The sequence below is a fragment of the Phascolarctos cinereus genome, unplaced genomic scaffold (genome assembly GCF_003287225.1).
Source record: "Phascolarctos cinereus isolate Bilbo 61053 unplaced genomic scaffold, phaCin_HiC Scaffold_9;HRSCAF=440, whole genome shotgun sequence".
Classification (NCBI taxonomy): domain Eukaryota; kingdom Metazoa; phylum Chordata; class Mammalia; order Diprotodontia; family Phascolarctidae; genus Phascolarctos; species Phascolarctos cinereus.
In genome coordinates, this window is record NW_027556402.1 from 247,613,333 (window position 1) to 247,630,846 (window position 17,514).

At 34.6% G+C, this 17,514-nt stretch overlaps 1 protein-coding gene across 1 annotated transcript; it reads left to right on the forward strand.

The window, feature by feature from the left end:
* Positions 1-3,036: 3,036 nt before the first annotated feature.
* Positions 3,037-4,074, forward strand: LOC110199686 (olfactory receptor 8K3-like). Its single transcript, XM_020974568.2, is given in 2 exon segments — positions 3,037-3,248; positions 3,251-4,074. Coding segments are annotated over 2 exon segments (945 nt in total). The 5' UTR covers positions 3,037-3,046; the 3' UTR covers positions 3,994-4,074.
* Positions 4,075-17,514: the final 13,440 nt, after the last annotated feature.

The following is a 17,514-nucleotide window of genomic DNA, read 5'->3' on the forward strand; positions in this document are numbered from 1 at the left end:
GCACATTGCCTATCATAGATTAAATATTATTTAAATGGCTATAATTATCATTATCATCATCTTTATCAAACATATTGCGTAAGAAATGTAGAATGGATTTATGACCTAAATATAAAAGGCCAATCATGAAACAAAAATGGAAGAGAACAAGATCAGGTGCTTACAACAAGTATGGTTGCCTAACAAGCAATTTACAAGAAGCAAGCATTCTATCATACAAACTGTGATAGGCACTGGACTTACAAAGATTAAAAAAATGAAGAAATGAATGAATATAGAGATGGGAAAAAAAAAACAAAAAGGATGTGGTGTTCTGCAGCAGAGCTGGGACTTGAGCTCAGACATTCATGATTTAAAGCCAGCCTTCCATCCACTATGCACTACTCATCACATGATTTTCTTTCATTACCAATTATAGGTAGCAAATAACTGAGATGCAGAGAGGGTACTGTTTCTCTAAAGAGGCAGCCAGTTCTCTGAATAGAGATTCAACAAGGATGGGCACACTGGACAAGCCCAGTAAATATGTGTGGATGGATGGTGATGACATTATTACACTGACCACCTAATGGCGTCATTAGACTCATCAGTTATTGCTTCAACTAAGTTGCATTAGATATTAATGCAATTCTATATGCACAGTTCAAACACTCTAAAACAAATTGCAGTAATTGTTAAAGTAAATAATTTACAAATTGGAAAAAAACAATTTTCATTACTGTTGGAAGTGGCCAGATGGACCACAATTTTTTTTTTCTTTAAGGGAAATTGATAGGCATCTATGTATTGGAGAGTATTAATTTACTGGTCAAACCTAAAATCTGAAACAGCATTGTTAAATAGAGTTCTCTGCAGAATTGAAGGCAGTACTTAGCTAACATTTAAATCCTCATTAAAACTCAATGCTTTCCAATACCATAGGTAGAACATGCAATTATTTTGCTATCATGCATTCTTAAACAGGACTAAGGAAAATGATGCTTTAATACATATGGGACGCACTTGTCTGGACACCTGATTTTTCTTTCAATAATCAGAATCAGAAAAAAAATAATAAAAAAATTATAAACTTTACAATTAATATTTGATCCTTAAAACAATATGACTAAGAAGTTCAATTATCTCCTTTTGAAAGACTAAGAAATTGAAGCAGACAAAAATTTAATGGCAAATGATACGTGATTAGGATCACAGGACTCAAGTATCTGAAAGAACTTCTGACTCCAGGTAGAGAGACAAAATTACTAGGACACTTAGCTACTTGATAAAAATTTCATTTGATCCTCACAAAAATCCTGGCACATTGATATTCTTATTAGCCCAATTTTACCAGAAATAAAAATGTGCAGAAAGATGTTGTGTTACTTGTCAAAAGTCAAAGAGCTAGTGCATGAGGGTAGATTAGAAATCAGTTCTTCCTCACTTCAGGACTAGTTCTCTATCCACTACACCACTTAGTTCCTTCTAAAAGACATTATAATTCTCTAAAGGCAATCCAGCCTGCTCATCTACTCTAGCTTATTTTTGTTGGCCAACAATAAATCCATGTACCCATCTGTCCTAGAGGTACATCCGAAAAGGCAAAATCTCTATCTGTGGGCATGATGCAACCATGGCATATCACTCACAAACAGACACCTAGAACATAAAAAATGTTCCGTGAAATTAGGAAGACTACTGAAGTTTTTAACTTATTGCTGTCTGGGCAATTTCCATGATGTGTTCATACCAAATTAATGAAGCATCTCTCTTGCTTCAGGGACATGGCCTCCTGGGGACATAGAAAGGCATAAAGTCTGACTCTAGTGGCTGGCAGTACAGATTAGATGAACAAGCTACAGAAGACTCAACCATCCAGATAAGCAGGTAACATTATTCATTGTTTGTGAACTTCCAGTGTAGAAGGCATCAAAAATATGGAGTCCAAAAATCTCAGTCAAAAAGTTGATCACTATGCCCATTAATGAGGTGAGTAGGAGAATTATGTGCCCTTGGGCAGAATTCTGTCAAATTGAAATGGTATAAAACCATTCTAGGAAAGCCATCAAATGACAGTTCCTAACTGTTACAGTTGTCATAGAAACTTTTCTGCAGAGAAATCAAATAATTTTTGTCAAGGGATATTGGTCACTAATAACATTTGAGATGAGAGTAATCTTTGAGTCAATGCTATGTAATTGGTCATCATCTGAACAAGAAACACTTTTTTAAATGTTATTTCATGTCTCTTAGAATAATATACATTAAAAAAACACCAAAATTGTTGCCTAGTTCTTCTTCATAATCCAGATAGGACAATATCTTCTCTCTGATAAGGCAAAGGGAAGGGGAACTATAGAGGTTGAGTAAATATCATACAATTAATGACTGCATGAGGCAAAGGTTGTGATTGATCCTGGACCTTTACCTTCAATGGCTTAGGGCACTCTTCAAAAGAAAATTCCATCACTTGGCATTAGCCATCACTTTTCAAATGATCATCATAGACAATGACCCAACAACCAGAAGACTTCATGACTAGCAGAGGACTTTTGGAATCATGGTGGATATGTTATTTATCCCATCTTGACTTAGGTTAAAAGTAAACTTAATACCTACTTCATCAAAATTCCTTCATAAGGTGATCTTATAAGCTATGTCCTACATTAGTATCCTATTATAATCTTTTGACCCACTAACTAGTTAAGGTATATTAAAACATATCAATAATATTGTCCTGCCCCATCACTTGGAGAAAAGTAGTTTCATACTTTACTATTTTGTAGAATAAAACCAAATTCACTATCCCCTTTTTGACAGGATATTGATATGATATGAAATGATATGACATGATGTGACATTATATCAAATGACATAATGTGATATTATTCAGTGTGAGTGAATTCACCACATGGCATCAAAATGGATAAAATTACATTGTAATTGAGGGGGAAAATTCCTACTCGTCTTTATCTAACATATTTCTACCTATTAACTGTCTAGTTATCTATGCAAACAGTACTCAAAGAAGGTTTCTTTTTTTTTCTTCTCAGAATATGCCCCTTGGATGGAAGAAATGACCAGCCTGAATGAAACCACAGGAAGCCAGGTGACTGAATTCATTCTCATGGGCATCACAAATCGTCCTGAGCTGCAGGGCCCCCTCTTTGTTGTGTTTTTTCTCAACTACATGGCCATAGTTGTGGGGAACCTGGGCCTGATCATCCTGACCAGTGTGGATTCCCACCTCAAGACCCCCATGTACTTCTTCCTCAGCATCTGGCATTTGTTGATCTTGGCTATTCCACAGCTATTGGGCCAAAAATGCTAGTTGGATTCATAGAGGAGAAAAATATCATTTCTTATTATGGATGTGCAATACAGCTAGTTTTCTATGTGGCATTTATTGCCAGTGAACTTTTTATCCTCTCAGCCATGGCATATGACCGTTATGTTGCTATCTGTGAGCCTCTCTTCTATATGGTCATCATGTCAGACATGGTATGTTGGCTCTTGGTGGCTGTCTCATACCTCTATAGCACCATGGTATCCATACTGGTCACAATAAAGCTTTTTAAATTATCTTTCTGCAAATCAAATATAATACGACACTTTTACTGTGATGGTGCTCCCCTATTGTCCATTACCTGCTCAGACGCAAGTGAGATTGAACTCATCATTATGATCTTTGCTGCATTTAATTTTGTTTCTTCCCTTCTTATTATCCTTATCTCCTACATGTTCATTCTTATGACCATCCTCAGGATGAACTCTTCTGAGGGCAGGCACAAAGCTTTTTCTACCTTTGGCTCTCATCTCACTGGGGTGGTTATATTCTATGGGACACTTCTCTTCATCTATCTGCAGCCCCCAAATACCCATTCTTTTGATACAGACAAAGTGGCCTCTCTGTTTTACACTCTGGTCATCCCCATGCTCAACCCCTTGATCTACAGTCTGAGGAACAAAGAGGTGAAAGGTGCCTTGAGAAGGCTCTTTGAAAAAATCATGTAAGCCTTCTTTTTAATGTCCAATGTGGTATGTAATTCCACTGCATTATTCAAAGCAAGTAAATATGTACCAGATTTTTTTCAACTTCTCCCTGGTTCTTCTTTCATCTTTAAAAAAAATTATCTTAATATGCAAAGAATCATTTTCGATTAGTTATTAGTGTTCTTATGGTCAACCTCCAATAAATCCTAGTTTATTGGACCATTTAATAAAAGGGACCTATTAGAGAATTAATACAAAACATCTCCACAAAACAATCTATTTCATTATACAAATATAACTGCTCATAATAGTAAACAGCCTAAATTTGTTTTAAGTTTCCTTACATGGGAAAATCAATTAATAAGCATGTAGAAATTGATGGTGCCAGGTACTATTCTAGCCATTGGGTCTACACTGATAAATACAAAACAAATAATTCTTGCCTTATAGTTTATTGTTATTATAATATATTGTAATTATGTATAATTATTGTATATAATAATGTAATTAATAACCTAATATTTTATGAAGGAAAACATTATCGAACAGAGCAGCCAATCTCCTTTGGAATATCTCTTATTCTTTAGAAGTTTATCCTTATCGCAACCTAAATTTCCCTGTGACTTCCATCCATTTCCTGTGGTCTTCTCCGTGAAGTAGAACAATTTGATTCTCTATAATAATTGTTCAAGTTCTTGAAGAAAACTTTCATCTCTTCCTGCAGCTTCAAGTCCCAGAATGTCTGGGTTTTTTTTCCATTTTTGGTGCTAGGATGGAAAGAACACTGGGTTATACAAGGAGTCCCAAAAGTCTTAGGCTGGATTTAATTTTCTAAAGCTTACTGTAAACTCGATTTTGGACTTTGTGTTGAAGAAACTGCATTTAAAGTAAAGGTCTATAACTTGAGACCTGTAATATTCTGGGCAATAAATTTGTCTCCTCTTATTTCCATTCATCTATAAAATTTGAGAATTTGATGAGAGAAAGTTTGCATGCTCTTTCACTTAAATTGTATCATTCCATGAACGTATTCTTTGTTAAGAGCATACAGTCTTCAATGGGTATTCATGTCATGTTCTTGTTTAAAATTCCTTTTAAAACTAAATATAAAATAAGAAAAGAAAAAAAAAAAACAACATTGTCATGTAGACAGTAGAAAGTAAGAGAGGATTCAATCCAAAAGTATTAATTTCCATTTCAAGAAAACCTATATAATAAATACTGCACATTGTTTTCAAAGCTATGCAGCTTTTCTTTGCTTCCTTGTAGGTTTTCATTTGTTTTCTGCTGTGCACTTTTTATTTTGTTTTTCCCTACCTCCCACTCCACAACCTGCCTTAAAGAAGGCTACAATTAAACATGGAAATGTACATATATATATATATATATATATATATATATATATATATATATATATATATATATATATATATGTAGATGTATACATGCACATATATGTAACATAACATCGTTCTATGCTTATTTCCACTTGTCTCCTCTTTTTCTTAATGTGGATAGTATCTTATTTTGTAAGTCCAAATCCTCCTATGTGTTTTGCTTTTTGTTTTTAATTTAATAAATTTCTATTGATTTCATTTAGTTTGACCTCAGTGTGACCTTATTTTTCCTTCAGATTCTTGTGGCCAAGAACTTTAATGATTTCAAAGCAGAATCGAGAGCAGAGTGTGAGATTGGGAAGGCACCCAAAAATTCATTTCCAAATTTTTCTGCGTTTTATTGTTTTGATATTAAGTGGATCATTGTCATCACATAGTCAGAGAACATTTTTTGACCATCCCCTCCCTCAGTCTCATCTCCCTTCTATTAGCTCCCTCCCTTTTCTTCCCCTTTACCCTTACTACTTTTCCCTCCCAACTGTCCTTCCTCCCTTTTTCTTTCTCCCTTTCCCTCCTATTGCCTATATGGCAAGTTAGATTTCTATACCGCACTGATTATGTTAGTCCTTCCTTGAGCCAAATTGGATGACAGTAAGGTTCAAATAATGTTCATCTCCCTCCCTTCTTTCCCTCTAGTGTAATGAGTTTTTGTTCCTTTTCCTGTGACATAGTTTACCCTTGTCTGCCTCCTCCTTTCCTTTTCTCCCAGTATATTCCCTTAGTTAAATCTGATTAATCCACTTACTTAGATCCGTTTAACCTACTCTATCATAATTTTTTTTATCATTACATCAAAGTCAACTTATACCCACCTCCTCTATGTATACTCCTTTAAAGTGGTGTAATAACAACACAGTTCTCAAGAGTTACAGGTGTCATCTTCCCTTGTAAGGATGTAAACAGTTTGCCCTTATGAAAAACATGTTGTTGTTGTTGTTGTTTTTCTGTCCTGTTTACCTTTTTATGTCTCTTTTGAGTTTTGTATTTGAAGATCAAATTTTCTGTTGAGCTCTGGTCTTTTTATCAGGAAGGTTTGGAAGTCCTTTATTTCATTGAATACCTATCTCCTCCCCTGAAAGATTATGGTCATTTTCACTGGGTAGTTGATCCTTGGTTGTAATCCAAAATCCTTTGCCTTACGGAATATCGTATTCCACACCTTATGATCTTTTAATGTAGAAGATACAAGGTCCTTCATAATCTGACTGTGGTTCCATGATATTTAAATTCTTTCTTTCTGGCTGCTTACAGTATTTTCTCTTTGACCTGGTAATTTTGGAACTTGGCAACTATATTCCTTGGCAATTTCAATTTGAGATCTCTTTCAGAAGGTAATCAGTGGATTCATCCTATGGCTATTTTACCCTCTGGTTCTAGGACCTCAGTGCAGTTTTCCTTGATGATTTCCTGAAAGATGGTATCCAGGCTTTTATTTTTCTTTTTTTCAGCATGATTTTCAGGTACACCAACAATTTTTCAATTGTCTCTCCTGGATCTATTTTCCAAGTCAGTTGTTTTCACCAATGACAATTTACATTTTCATCTATTTTTTTTCATTCTTTCGTTTCTATTTGACTGATTCTTGCCCTCTCACATAGTCATTAGGTTCCAATTGCCCAATTATAATTTTCAACAAATTGTTTTCTTCTATTAAATTTTGTACCACCTTCTCCATTTGGCCAATTATACTTTTTAAGGGGTTGGTTTTTTCATGTGCTTTTTGGCCAACTGTATCTTTTTAAGAACTTCTTTTCTGCAATTCATTTTTGTCCTTCTTTTTCTAAGCTATTGACTCTCTCTTGCATACCTCTCATTTCTTTCCCCAATTTTATTTCTACCTCTCTTATTTGACTTTTAATATCCTTCTTGAGCTCTTCCAAGAAGGCTTTTTAGGCTTCAGACCAGTTTATATTCCCTTTTGAGGTTTCAGATGCAGGTTTGTTCACAATGTTGTTGTCTTCTTCAGAATTTCTGCCTTGATCTTCACTATTCCCATAATAAGAATCTATAGTATGGTTCTTTTTGTTCATGGTATTTCCTTATTGCCTGGCTTTTAAAAATATTTAGCTTTCCTGCTGGGGACAGGGGCCCTGACCCAAGTTTCTTGTTTTGGGAGCCCAGAGCCTGGTCACTGGCTTTGTGTATTGGGCCCTCAGATGCTGGCACTTGGAGGCTGTAGTGTTCTGGCTGCTTACCTGGTATTGGGCTGGAATCCACAACACTGGAGCTCTAGGGATAGGATTGGGTCATGTGGCTCCTGGAGATTTCCTGCTCACCTGGACCTTTCCTTCCTTTTGCTTTCTTCAGCTCCTTTCAGGTGGATGTTGTAGGGTACTTATTGGCCTGGGGCCCCTTGGAGATCTGCTTCCTTTAGGTTTGCTGAGGCACTGGAAGAGCTGGCTGTTGTAGAATGCTGAGGCAACTGGTGGTTTTCCAAGCTGGCTTCCACTTGGGGTCCAGGTATTGGTGTTTGCCTGCTCCACTACCTGGGATTTAAGATCTCCCCCAGGTATGCTGAGGTGGGGCTTTCCGCTAACTTGCTGGAATGCCTCCTGCTCTGCACTGTTCACCCTCCCTCAGGGCAAGAAGAACCTTTCCCATTAATCTCTCAAGCTACCTGGGCTACTGGACTGCTGTACCTCATCTTTCTTCTGGTTCAGCTGTTCCAGGGCTTTTCCTGGTGTGATAGTTTCCGGGCTTTCAGAGGTTAATAAGGGACTGTGTGAGAGTGACTTACTTCTTACTCTGCCTTCTTACATGTGTTTTTGAAATCAACTAGTTCATCATTTCATGCACCACAACAGTATTCCAAACCACTTACATCCTAAATGAGAGATTGACTAGTAATTTTTTTTCTCCACTTTTCTGCATTCCTCCTATTCTTGGCTATGTTGGCTTTATTTATGCAAGAAAACTGTAATTTAAAATGCTAAAAATTACTCATTTTACACTTTGACAATGTTCTTACTTATAGTTTAAAGTCTGAGACTGCTGAGTCTACTTCCATTATTTTCTTTTTCCTTGGTTTCTTTGAACTCACTGGCTTTCTGTCTTCCAAATAAACTTTATTTTTTTCTAACTGATTAAGTTTTATTTAATAATTTATTCAGGATGGTATTAAATAAATAGATTAGTTAAATAAATTAATCTATTAATAAATAGATTAGAGTAAATAAATAAAATATGTAGGTAAAATTATCATTTATTTATTACATTGGCTTTACCTACTCATGAGCAATATATATTACTTCAACTACTTAAAACTGACATTGTTTGAATAAAAAGTGTATTTTTTATATTCATATCACTCCTGTGTTGTTGTTGTTGTTGTTGTTTTTGGCAGGTTTAAAATAATATTATTGACAAATTGTGTAGTTTCCCTATTTTCCTCTTTTGATTGTCTATTTTAGCTTTAACCTTGTCTGAGATCATGATTATTATCCTTACATTTTGTTACATAATAAATCATTCTAATCCCCTTTTTTTAAATCTTTCTATGTAGCACTCATTTTTATAGAACTTTCTGAAAGCAACATATTGTTGTGTTCATTTTTTTTAACCTTGTATACATGGGTAAATTCATCTCATTCACATTCTATGTTATAATTACTTGTACATTTTCCTCCTTCCTATTTTCCCTCATTATCCTTCTGACCCTATTTACCCTACCCCTCCTCACTCTTCTACCTTACTTCTACCTGCAACCTTATCACTTAACCTAGTCATCTCTCCAGTCCCCCTTTTACTCCCTCCTGCTCTATCCCCTTGCCATCTTATTTCTTTCTGAATTTGGAAGACTTTTATATATACATGCATACACACACACACACACACACACACACATACACACATACATATATACACGTACATACATATACATTATATAATGTGTGTGTGTGTGGTTAATTCTTTGACACATCCAGATTGAGAGTAAGCTACCAGTATGACCCACCCTACTTCTACTAGATTCTTCTGTATAATTTTTTCCCTTCTATGCCTCTTTTGTATGAGATGATTACTCCTTTTTATCTCTTCCTGCACAGTTTTTTTCTAGTAATCACACCGTCATATTCAGCTCAACTTCAGACTTTCAAATTATCCAAATAATGATGAGAATCATGAGACTACTGATAACACTTTCAAATATAAGAATAAACAATTTGACCTTAATGAGTCTCTGAATTAACCATTCTGGTACTGAGCAGGATGTGCTCCTCACTGAGCCATGCCAATGAAGTTTTGGACTTTAACCTGAAGCTACTACCTGTTTGGCTAAATGGTATTAATAGACAAATTCTATCATGACCAGAGCATATAAAATTAGGGTTTCATCCTAGTTCATTTCCAATGCCTAAACCAATTACACCTTGCTATATTCTGAAGAAATTGTCAGTATATGGCAGGTTTTGAAATCTTATGTAAAATATGTTTTTTCCCCTTACTATTCATAATTATTAGTTGTGAGCAATTATTGAGGTATAAATTGTAATATATAATTCCAGATTCAAGTGAATACATCATTATCAAACCAAGGTGAATATCAGGTGTATATGGATTGAGGATACAATTTTGACTTGATAGTTCTTTCAAAACCTGAATAATGAGAAAGGTCTTCCAAACTTACTACCTTTTTCTTTTAATTACTTTCAAAACTGGGAGATCAATGACTCCCTAGAAATATGATGTTTGACCCTTTTTGTAGAGACTACCCAGACTTCTCATAGATGATTCCCTCATCCCAAAATCCCTCAGATAGCTAATGATGCTGAGAGACCCGATGTGAAATAAAAACAGGAAGAAAATGCTTGAACAAATGAAGTTTAAAACCAGAGTTCATGAAGGAGGCCATGTTCTATGTTGAAAAGGTACCCAACTTACTATTTAAAATGTTAGAACTTAAGCATGGGAGAAGAACAATTATTGTGGCTAAAGGACAAGCAGTAGTCAGAATAGTGTGCCAGTATGCAATTCTTGTAATGGGTATCCTCAACATCATTATGATGATATGCCATTATGAGAGAATTCTTTACCTGGAACCCTATGAATGGTACAGTAGCAAAATCTGAGATCCACCTGGGATCATGCCCAGTAGCATAAAGGAATACCATATCCACAAAAAATTTCATTCAGAACAAGAAGGGCCAATATTAGTCATAGGATGGGTCAGAGCAGAGAGATGTTAATGAGTCATCTCTGCCCAGCATCTAACAATATCAAGATAGCACCCTATTTATGACTCTCATATGCATCTGTGACCAAATAACATTTTGGAATTAAAATTGTCAAGAGCAAAATCAAAGACATGTAACTAACGAGAACTTAAAATATAAAGTCAAAACTCATCGCTAAATACATATTGGAGATATTGATGCTTTCAAAATACTTTTAAATTAATAAAATTGGCAAAAGTTTATCTCCAAAAATAACACATTTTTGAACCAATATAGAGCCCAGTGAAGTCTGTGTAATGAAAATAAAGAATTTATTAATGAAAATAAGAATTTTAGCCATGCCTTTTTTGCCTTTGTTTGTTTATCTAGAGAGGCATTCCTAGTTTCTGGGACCAAGCTAGTTTTAGAGAAGCATAGCATATTTGAGGAAGCCATGATCAGTCAGGTGGCCACCAATGTAATCTATGACTAGTTCTCTTATTGAGTATATTATCTCCTCCACTGTATCTGTATGAATGACTTGGGACTGGAGGTGGTGGGCAGGAAGACCTTTATTCTTGTGATCAAATCAGCAGTGCAATGGGAGAGGGAAATGAAGGTTTATATAAATGATTCTTCATGTTTCCAGAAGGTCAAGGTCATCAAGGTCATTCACTGTTAGTTAAAAAAATATTTCATTCATTCAAAATTCATTCAAAAATTGAATATAAGCAATAAACTGGGAAAATTGAACTCAAAAACTAGAGCATTAGAGAGCAGGTTGGAAGATTTTAGATGTAGACCAGTCAAATACTGGAGAAGCTAGGTGACACAAAAGATAGAGAACCAGACCAGGGGTAATAAATATCTGAGATGAAGTTCAGCCTGAGAATACTTAAAAGCTGTGAGACCCTGGGAAATTTTTAACATCTGCCTTAGTTTTCTTATGTGTGAAGACGGACTATTATAGAACCTACCTCCCAGTACTGGTGTGAAAATTACATAAGAAAATAATTATAAAATGTTTAGTACAATGACTATAACACATTAAGCATTATTTAAATGCTTATCATTATTTTAATTATAATTTACAGTATTCCATAAGAAATTCAAAATGGATTTATAACCTAAATAAAAAGGCACGTTATGAAATGAAACAAAAAAGAACAAGACAAAGTACTTACAATAGTTATGGCTGCCTAATAAGTAATTAACAAGAAGTAAGCATTCTGTCATACACAGTGTGATAGGCATTGGGTATACAAAGGCAAGAATGAACAAATGAATGAAGAAAAAAAGTAATGGATGAAGAAAAAAGAGGAACTCATGTGTGTTAGAGCCAGGACTTGAGCTTTGAACTTCATGATTGCAAGACCAGCCTTCCATTCACTTTGCAAGGTATCACACAATTGTCTTTCATTACCAGTCAGAGGAGCCAAATAACTGAGCCGGGGAGAGGATGCTGTTTCTCTAAAGATACTGCTTGGTCTCTGAATGGGGATTCCACAAGGAAGGGCACACTGGGCAAGCCCACTAAACATTTATGGATGGTAATGATGTTACAAGACTGATCACTTCAAAAAGGTTACATTAGATATTAATCCATCTCTTTCATGTTCATAATGCAGATACTCTGGAACAAATTTTAATAACTGTTTAAGTAAGAAATTAGAAAAATAAACACATCTTAATATTAGAAGGAATGTCTAGCATACATATGTATATATGCATGTAAATATATTTATGTAGGTATACACATATGTACATATGTATGTATGTGTATATATGTATATGCCATACAAGTAATTGATTGTTATCTATTTATTTTTGAGCATTAATTTACCGGTAACAACTACAATGAGGGAAAATGTTGTAAAATACATTTATACTGGGTATTCCTAAAATCTTAATACAAATGTTAGTTTCTAAAACTTAAAATGAATGAAGACTTTTGGGACATTCAGTTCCCTCACAGCATGTGCTTCAAATAGCAAGTCTATTCATGGGACTTGCATCATTCTGGGTAATATGTTTATTGACTCTGACTTACACTCACATATGAAATATGGGAATTTGATAGTTCAATCTTTCAGCAGTGTTCCAGTTAAAATTTTATGAAGCCATGAACCTTTAATAAACTTGAAGATTTTCTAGCTTTGTTTGTATTTCTATCCAAAAAAATCTTAATTATTAACTCTGTTTCTCAAAAGTAACTCATCCCAACCTCCCCTCTAGTTCTGTGGTTTAAAACAGCCTCACAGAATAACCTCTCCCAATAGTACCCCTGCAATGTAAAGTGATGTTGGGGGAAGTTGTGCGTGTGTGTGTGTGTGTGTGTGTGTGTGTGTGTGTGTGTGTGTGTCTTAATTCTCTGATTCCTATTAAAATGTTTTGGAGTTGTGAGAATAATATTAAAGTGCTTTCATTATACTCATTTAAAGACAGGTCTCAGGAGAATAGTATATGAATAATAAGTGACATTTGTAGATAGAGTTCATAAATATTCTTTCACTGAAGATTCACAACAACCTTCTGATGTAGGTATCATAGAATTTTAACCCCATTTTACCGATGAAAAAAATTAAGCCTCAACGAATTGAATAAAATCATCAAGCCTATAAACATTGGGCACAAGGTTGGAATCACATCTTCCTGATTATAAATTCAACACTCTATATTTTATCTCCTATAATAAGTTGCTTCTTAACTCAGGGACATATACTGCTCATAATTATAATAATTATCATGATCACATATCATTTATCATCATCCATGCTTTGGCTTTTCTTCTTCCTCTTCCTCTTTATGATTTTCACCATCACCATCATCATCATCACCATCATCAAATACACATTTCCCTAACAATTACTTTTAAGTTCACCTACTAGATCAGATACTGTGGTACATGCACAGAAATACTGAGCTTAAAGGAAAAGAAGGGTTCATTCAGAATTAGAACCCAATTCTCCTCTTTTCTCTTTTTGTCAATTAGCAAACCTCTCTTTGCCCTCAACTATAAAATGGGGAAAGATCTACTTTCATGGGCAATACTTCTATACTGAGTGAGGATTTCAAATTTAGGCTTTCAAATTTCAAATTCAAATTAGTTGAGTAGACTGACTTCTTTGCCCTTATCCAAAACAATGTCTAGGATCAGGCAGAATGCTCATTCACTTATAAAATTTGTGCTCTTACTTTCCTCAAAGGTCTCGATTGTATTCTATTATTTTAATTCAAGACCTATGGTATGGGGGGAGACAGGAAGAGAGGGAGGGGGGAAGGGAAGAGAGAGAGGGAGAGAGAGGGGGAGAGGAAGAGGGAGAGAAAGATTGTGTCCTGTACAATGATACCTGCTTTGCCCTAGTTGTGAAAAGAGGAGTTAATGATTTTTGCCGTACCGTTTATCAGTAGCACTAACATAGCTGTCTTTAAACTAAATAGTGAGAATTCAAAATATTTTAAAAGAATTTTAGACTTTTCTATGTTTAAAGCACTGTGCTGGTGGAGCTACGGTATGAACAAAGATGGATGAGACATGGTTCTTACCTATATGGAGGTTACAGCCTAGAAGAGAAGACTTATAATCATTATGATAGAAAGTAGAATATGAAAGTGCATTAACAGTTACAAAATACCATGAAACTGTGTCTTATTTACTTTCTTAATCAAGAATAAGTGTCTCTATTTTTAATATACTATATTATTTATATTAGTCTACATTAAGCCTATGCTACATAGTTGAATGTTCAAAGCTATGGAGAAGACACAAGAAAAGAATTTTCCCAAAGTTCTTATACCACCTCTCTTGGGCAAAATAATTATCTTTTAATCATAACATTCAAGAAGGTATATGTTTGAGGAAGATAGTCATCAGATTGAAATAATATTCAGTAATTATTTTCATTTTTACCTCAGAACAAGATTATTGGCATATTATGCCCTACCTCATCTTTATCATCTGGTGCTTTAAATATCTGGTCCATGCATTCTGACCCAGGTATGACAATCTAAAATTGTTCCAGTAGCCAATTAACCTGAAACAAAAATATTGTTTTAAGTTAGCATATAGTTGTAAAAGTAGGCATAGACAAAACTTTTTGCAGGCTTTATGGAGTTAATGGTTTCTTGGGTTAACAAAGTTAAATATGGGGTGTCCATGAGTTCAAATACAATGAGTGCTATTTTGTCTCAAAAAAAAAAAAAGAAACATATGCCCAAAAGAATCAAAAAAAAGGTGGGTATCAATGATGATAGAGATGGTTACAGGAAAACCTAGGGAAGATTTTATGAACTCATGGAAAGTGACTCAGACAGTACCTGGACAACACTGTACACAGTAACAGTGATGTAGGAAATGACAATAAATTCTTAAAGACTTAGCTATTCTGATCAATAAAATAATAGATGACAGTTCCAGTGGTTTCATGCTGAAAAATGTTATCCACCACCAGAGAGAGAACTGATGAAAACTTAGTGAAGACTGAAGAATACTATTTTTTCAATTTATTTGTCTTCCTTTTTATGATTTTTGGTGACATGGAAAATATTAAAATTTATTTTGCCTAAGTTTACATGTATACATGTATAATGGGTATTATATGTGTACATATATATATATATATATATATATATTCAATTCAATTATATATATATATGTATATATATATTCACTTGTTGGGTTAGGGGATTACAGGGAGACATATGTTTGAACTGAATATAAAAAGGTTGTTAATAGTATTAAAAATAAATACATGGTCTTCTTTCAAAAAAGATTGGAGTCATTTATAAAGAAAATATACAAGCACTTATAAAGTGCCTATAATAGGGCAGACATACAAATATTCTTTAAAACAATCTGACTAGGAAGTGCAATTATGTCTTTTTGAAAGCTTATGAAACTGAGGCAGATAAAGATTAAGATACATGACCTTACGCATCTGAAACAACTTTTGAACTTAGATGTTTCTGACTCTTCTGAAACAAATTCACTGGGTAACTTATCTATCTGATAAAAATTTCGTTTGATTTTCACAAAAATTTTGGTGTGCTGATATTCTTATTAGCCCTACATTACCAGAAAGAAAAAACTGGTAGAAAGATGTTATGCTACTTGCAAAAGTCAAAGAGCTGGCATGTGAAGGTACGTTAGAAATTATTTCTTCCCAACTGCAGGTCTAGTTCTCTATCCACTGCACCACCTAGTTCCTCCTAAAAGACCTTGTAATTCTCTAAAGACAATTCAGACTGCTCATCTACCCCAAGTTGTTTTTGGTGGCCAACACCAAGTCCATTTGTACCCATCTGTCCTAGAGATGTATCCAAAAAGGCAAAATCTCCATTTTGCCCATTCAACTTTATGTGGTTCTGGAGACTACATGTTCTTCATCTACTTGGATTATAGTGTGTGAGTGGTTAAAATTAACTATTGTTGGCCACAGTTGTGCTGCAGAAGTCTGTACAGTTTCCCTGGCCGTGATGCAACCATGGTATATCAGGCACAAACAGAAGCCTGGAACATAACAAATGCTTCATGAAAGTATATGCAGCAGTAAACTTTGTCACTTATTGTCTGGGCAATTTCCATGACACAATCATAAAAATTTAATTAAACATCTCCATTGTTTCAGGGACATGGCCTCATGAGGACAAAAAAACCCATAAAGTCTGACTCTAGCAGCTGGCAATACAGATCACATGAACAAGCTACAGAAAATTCTGCTTTCCAGAGAAGCAGGCAACATTATTCTTTGTTTGTGAAATTCCAGGGCAGCAGGCATAAAAAATATGGAGTCCAAAAATCTCAATTCAAAAGCCAATAACTATGCCCATTTTGGAGTGAAGAGGAGAATTTTGTGGCCTTGGGCTGAATTTGATCACATTGAAATGACATAAAATCATTCTAGGAAAGTCATCAAATGACAGTTCCTAACTCTGACAATTGTCACAAAACATTTTTGGCAATCCAAAAAACATCAAAGAATATTTGTCAAGGGATGTTGGTCACTCAAATATATGGGATCAGTGTTCTTGGAGATCAATGCTATGTAACTGAACATCATCTGAACATCAAGATGCATTTTTAAAAAGTCTTTGCGGTCTCTTTGAATAAGATACATTAAAAACACCAAAATTGTTAGCCTAGTTCACCTTCCTAACAGAGGTGGAAAAATATTTCTCTCTGATGAAGCAAAGAGAAGGGTGACTACAGAGAGTCGGTATTTATGTGGAGTCTCCCACCATGTCATTTAATTAATGACTTCATGGGGTAAACACTGCAATAGAACCTTAATATGTACTATTAATAGTCTGGGGGCACTCCTGAAAAGAAAACTCCATTTCTCAGCATTGGCCACCACTTTGCAACTGATGTAGGCAATGACTTAACAACCAGGAGATTACATGACCAGCACAGGATTTTTGGAAATGTGTTGGATGTATTATTTATTTCATCTCTACTTAGCTGCAAAGCAAACTTGATGCCTACTTCACCACAATTCCTCTATAAGGTGATCTTACATACTCTGTACTACATTAGTATCCCATTAGAATCTTTTGACATGTTGACTAGAGAAAATTAAAAAATTATCTATAATATTGTCCTGTCCCATCCTATTTTTTTGTTTATTTAGTATTTTATTTTTCTCTCATTACATATAAAAAGAATTTTTAATATTTGTTTTTAAAACTTTTAGTTCAAAATTATCTCCCTTCCTCCTTCCCCTACCCCTCATTGTTAAGGCAAGCAATTTATATAGGTTATGAATGGGTAGTCATGCAAAATATTTCAATGATAGTCATGAAAACATAGAAAAAAACAGACAAAAATAACTCAAGAAAAATAAAGAAAGCAAAAACAAAAGTATACTTCAATTTGCATTCAGACACCATCAATTCTCTCTCTGTAGGGATGGATAGCATTTTTCATCATAAGTTCTTCATAATTGTCTTTGATCACTGTGTTGCTAAGAAAAGCTAAGTTATTAACAGCTGACTAG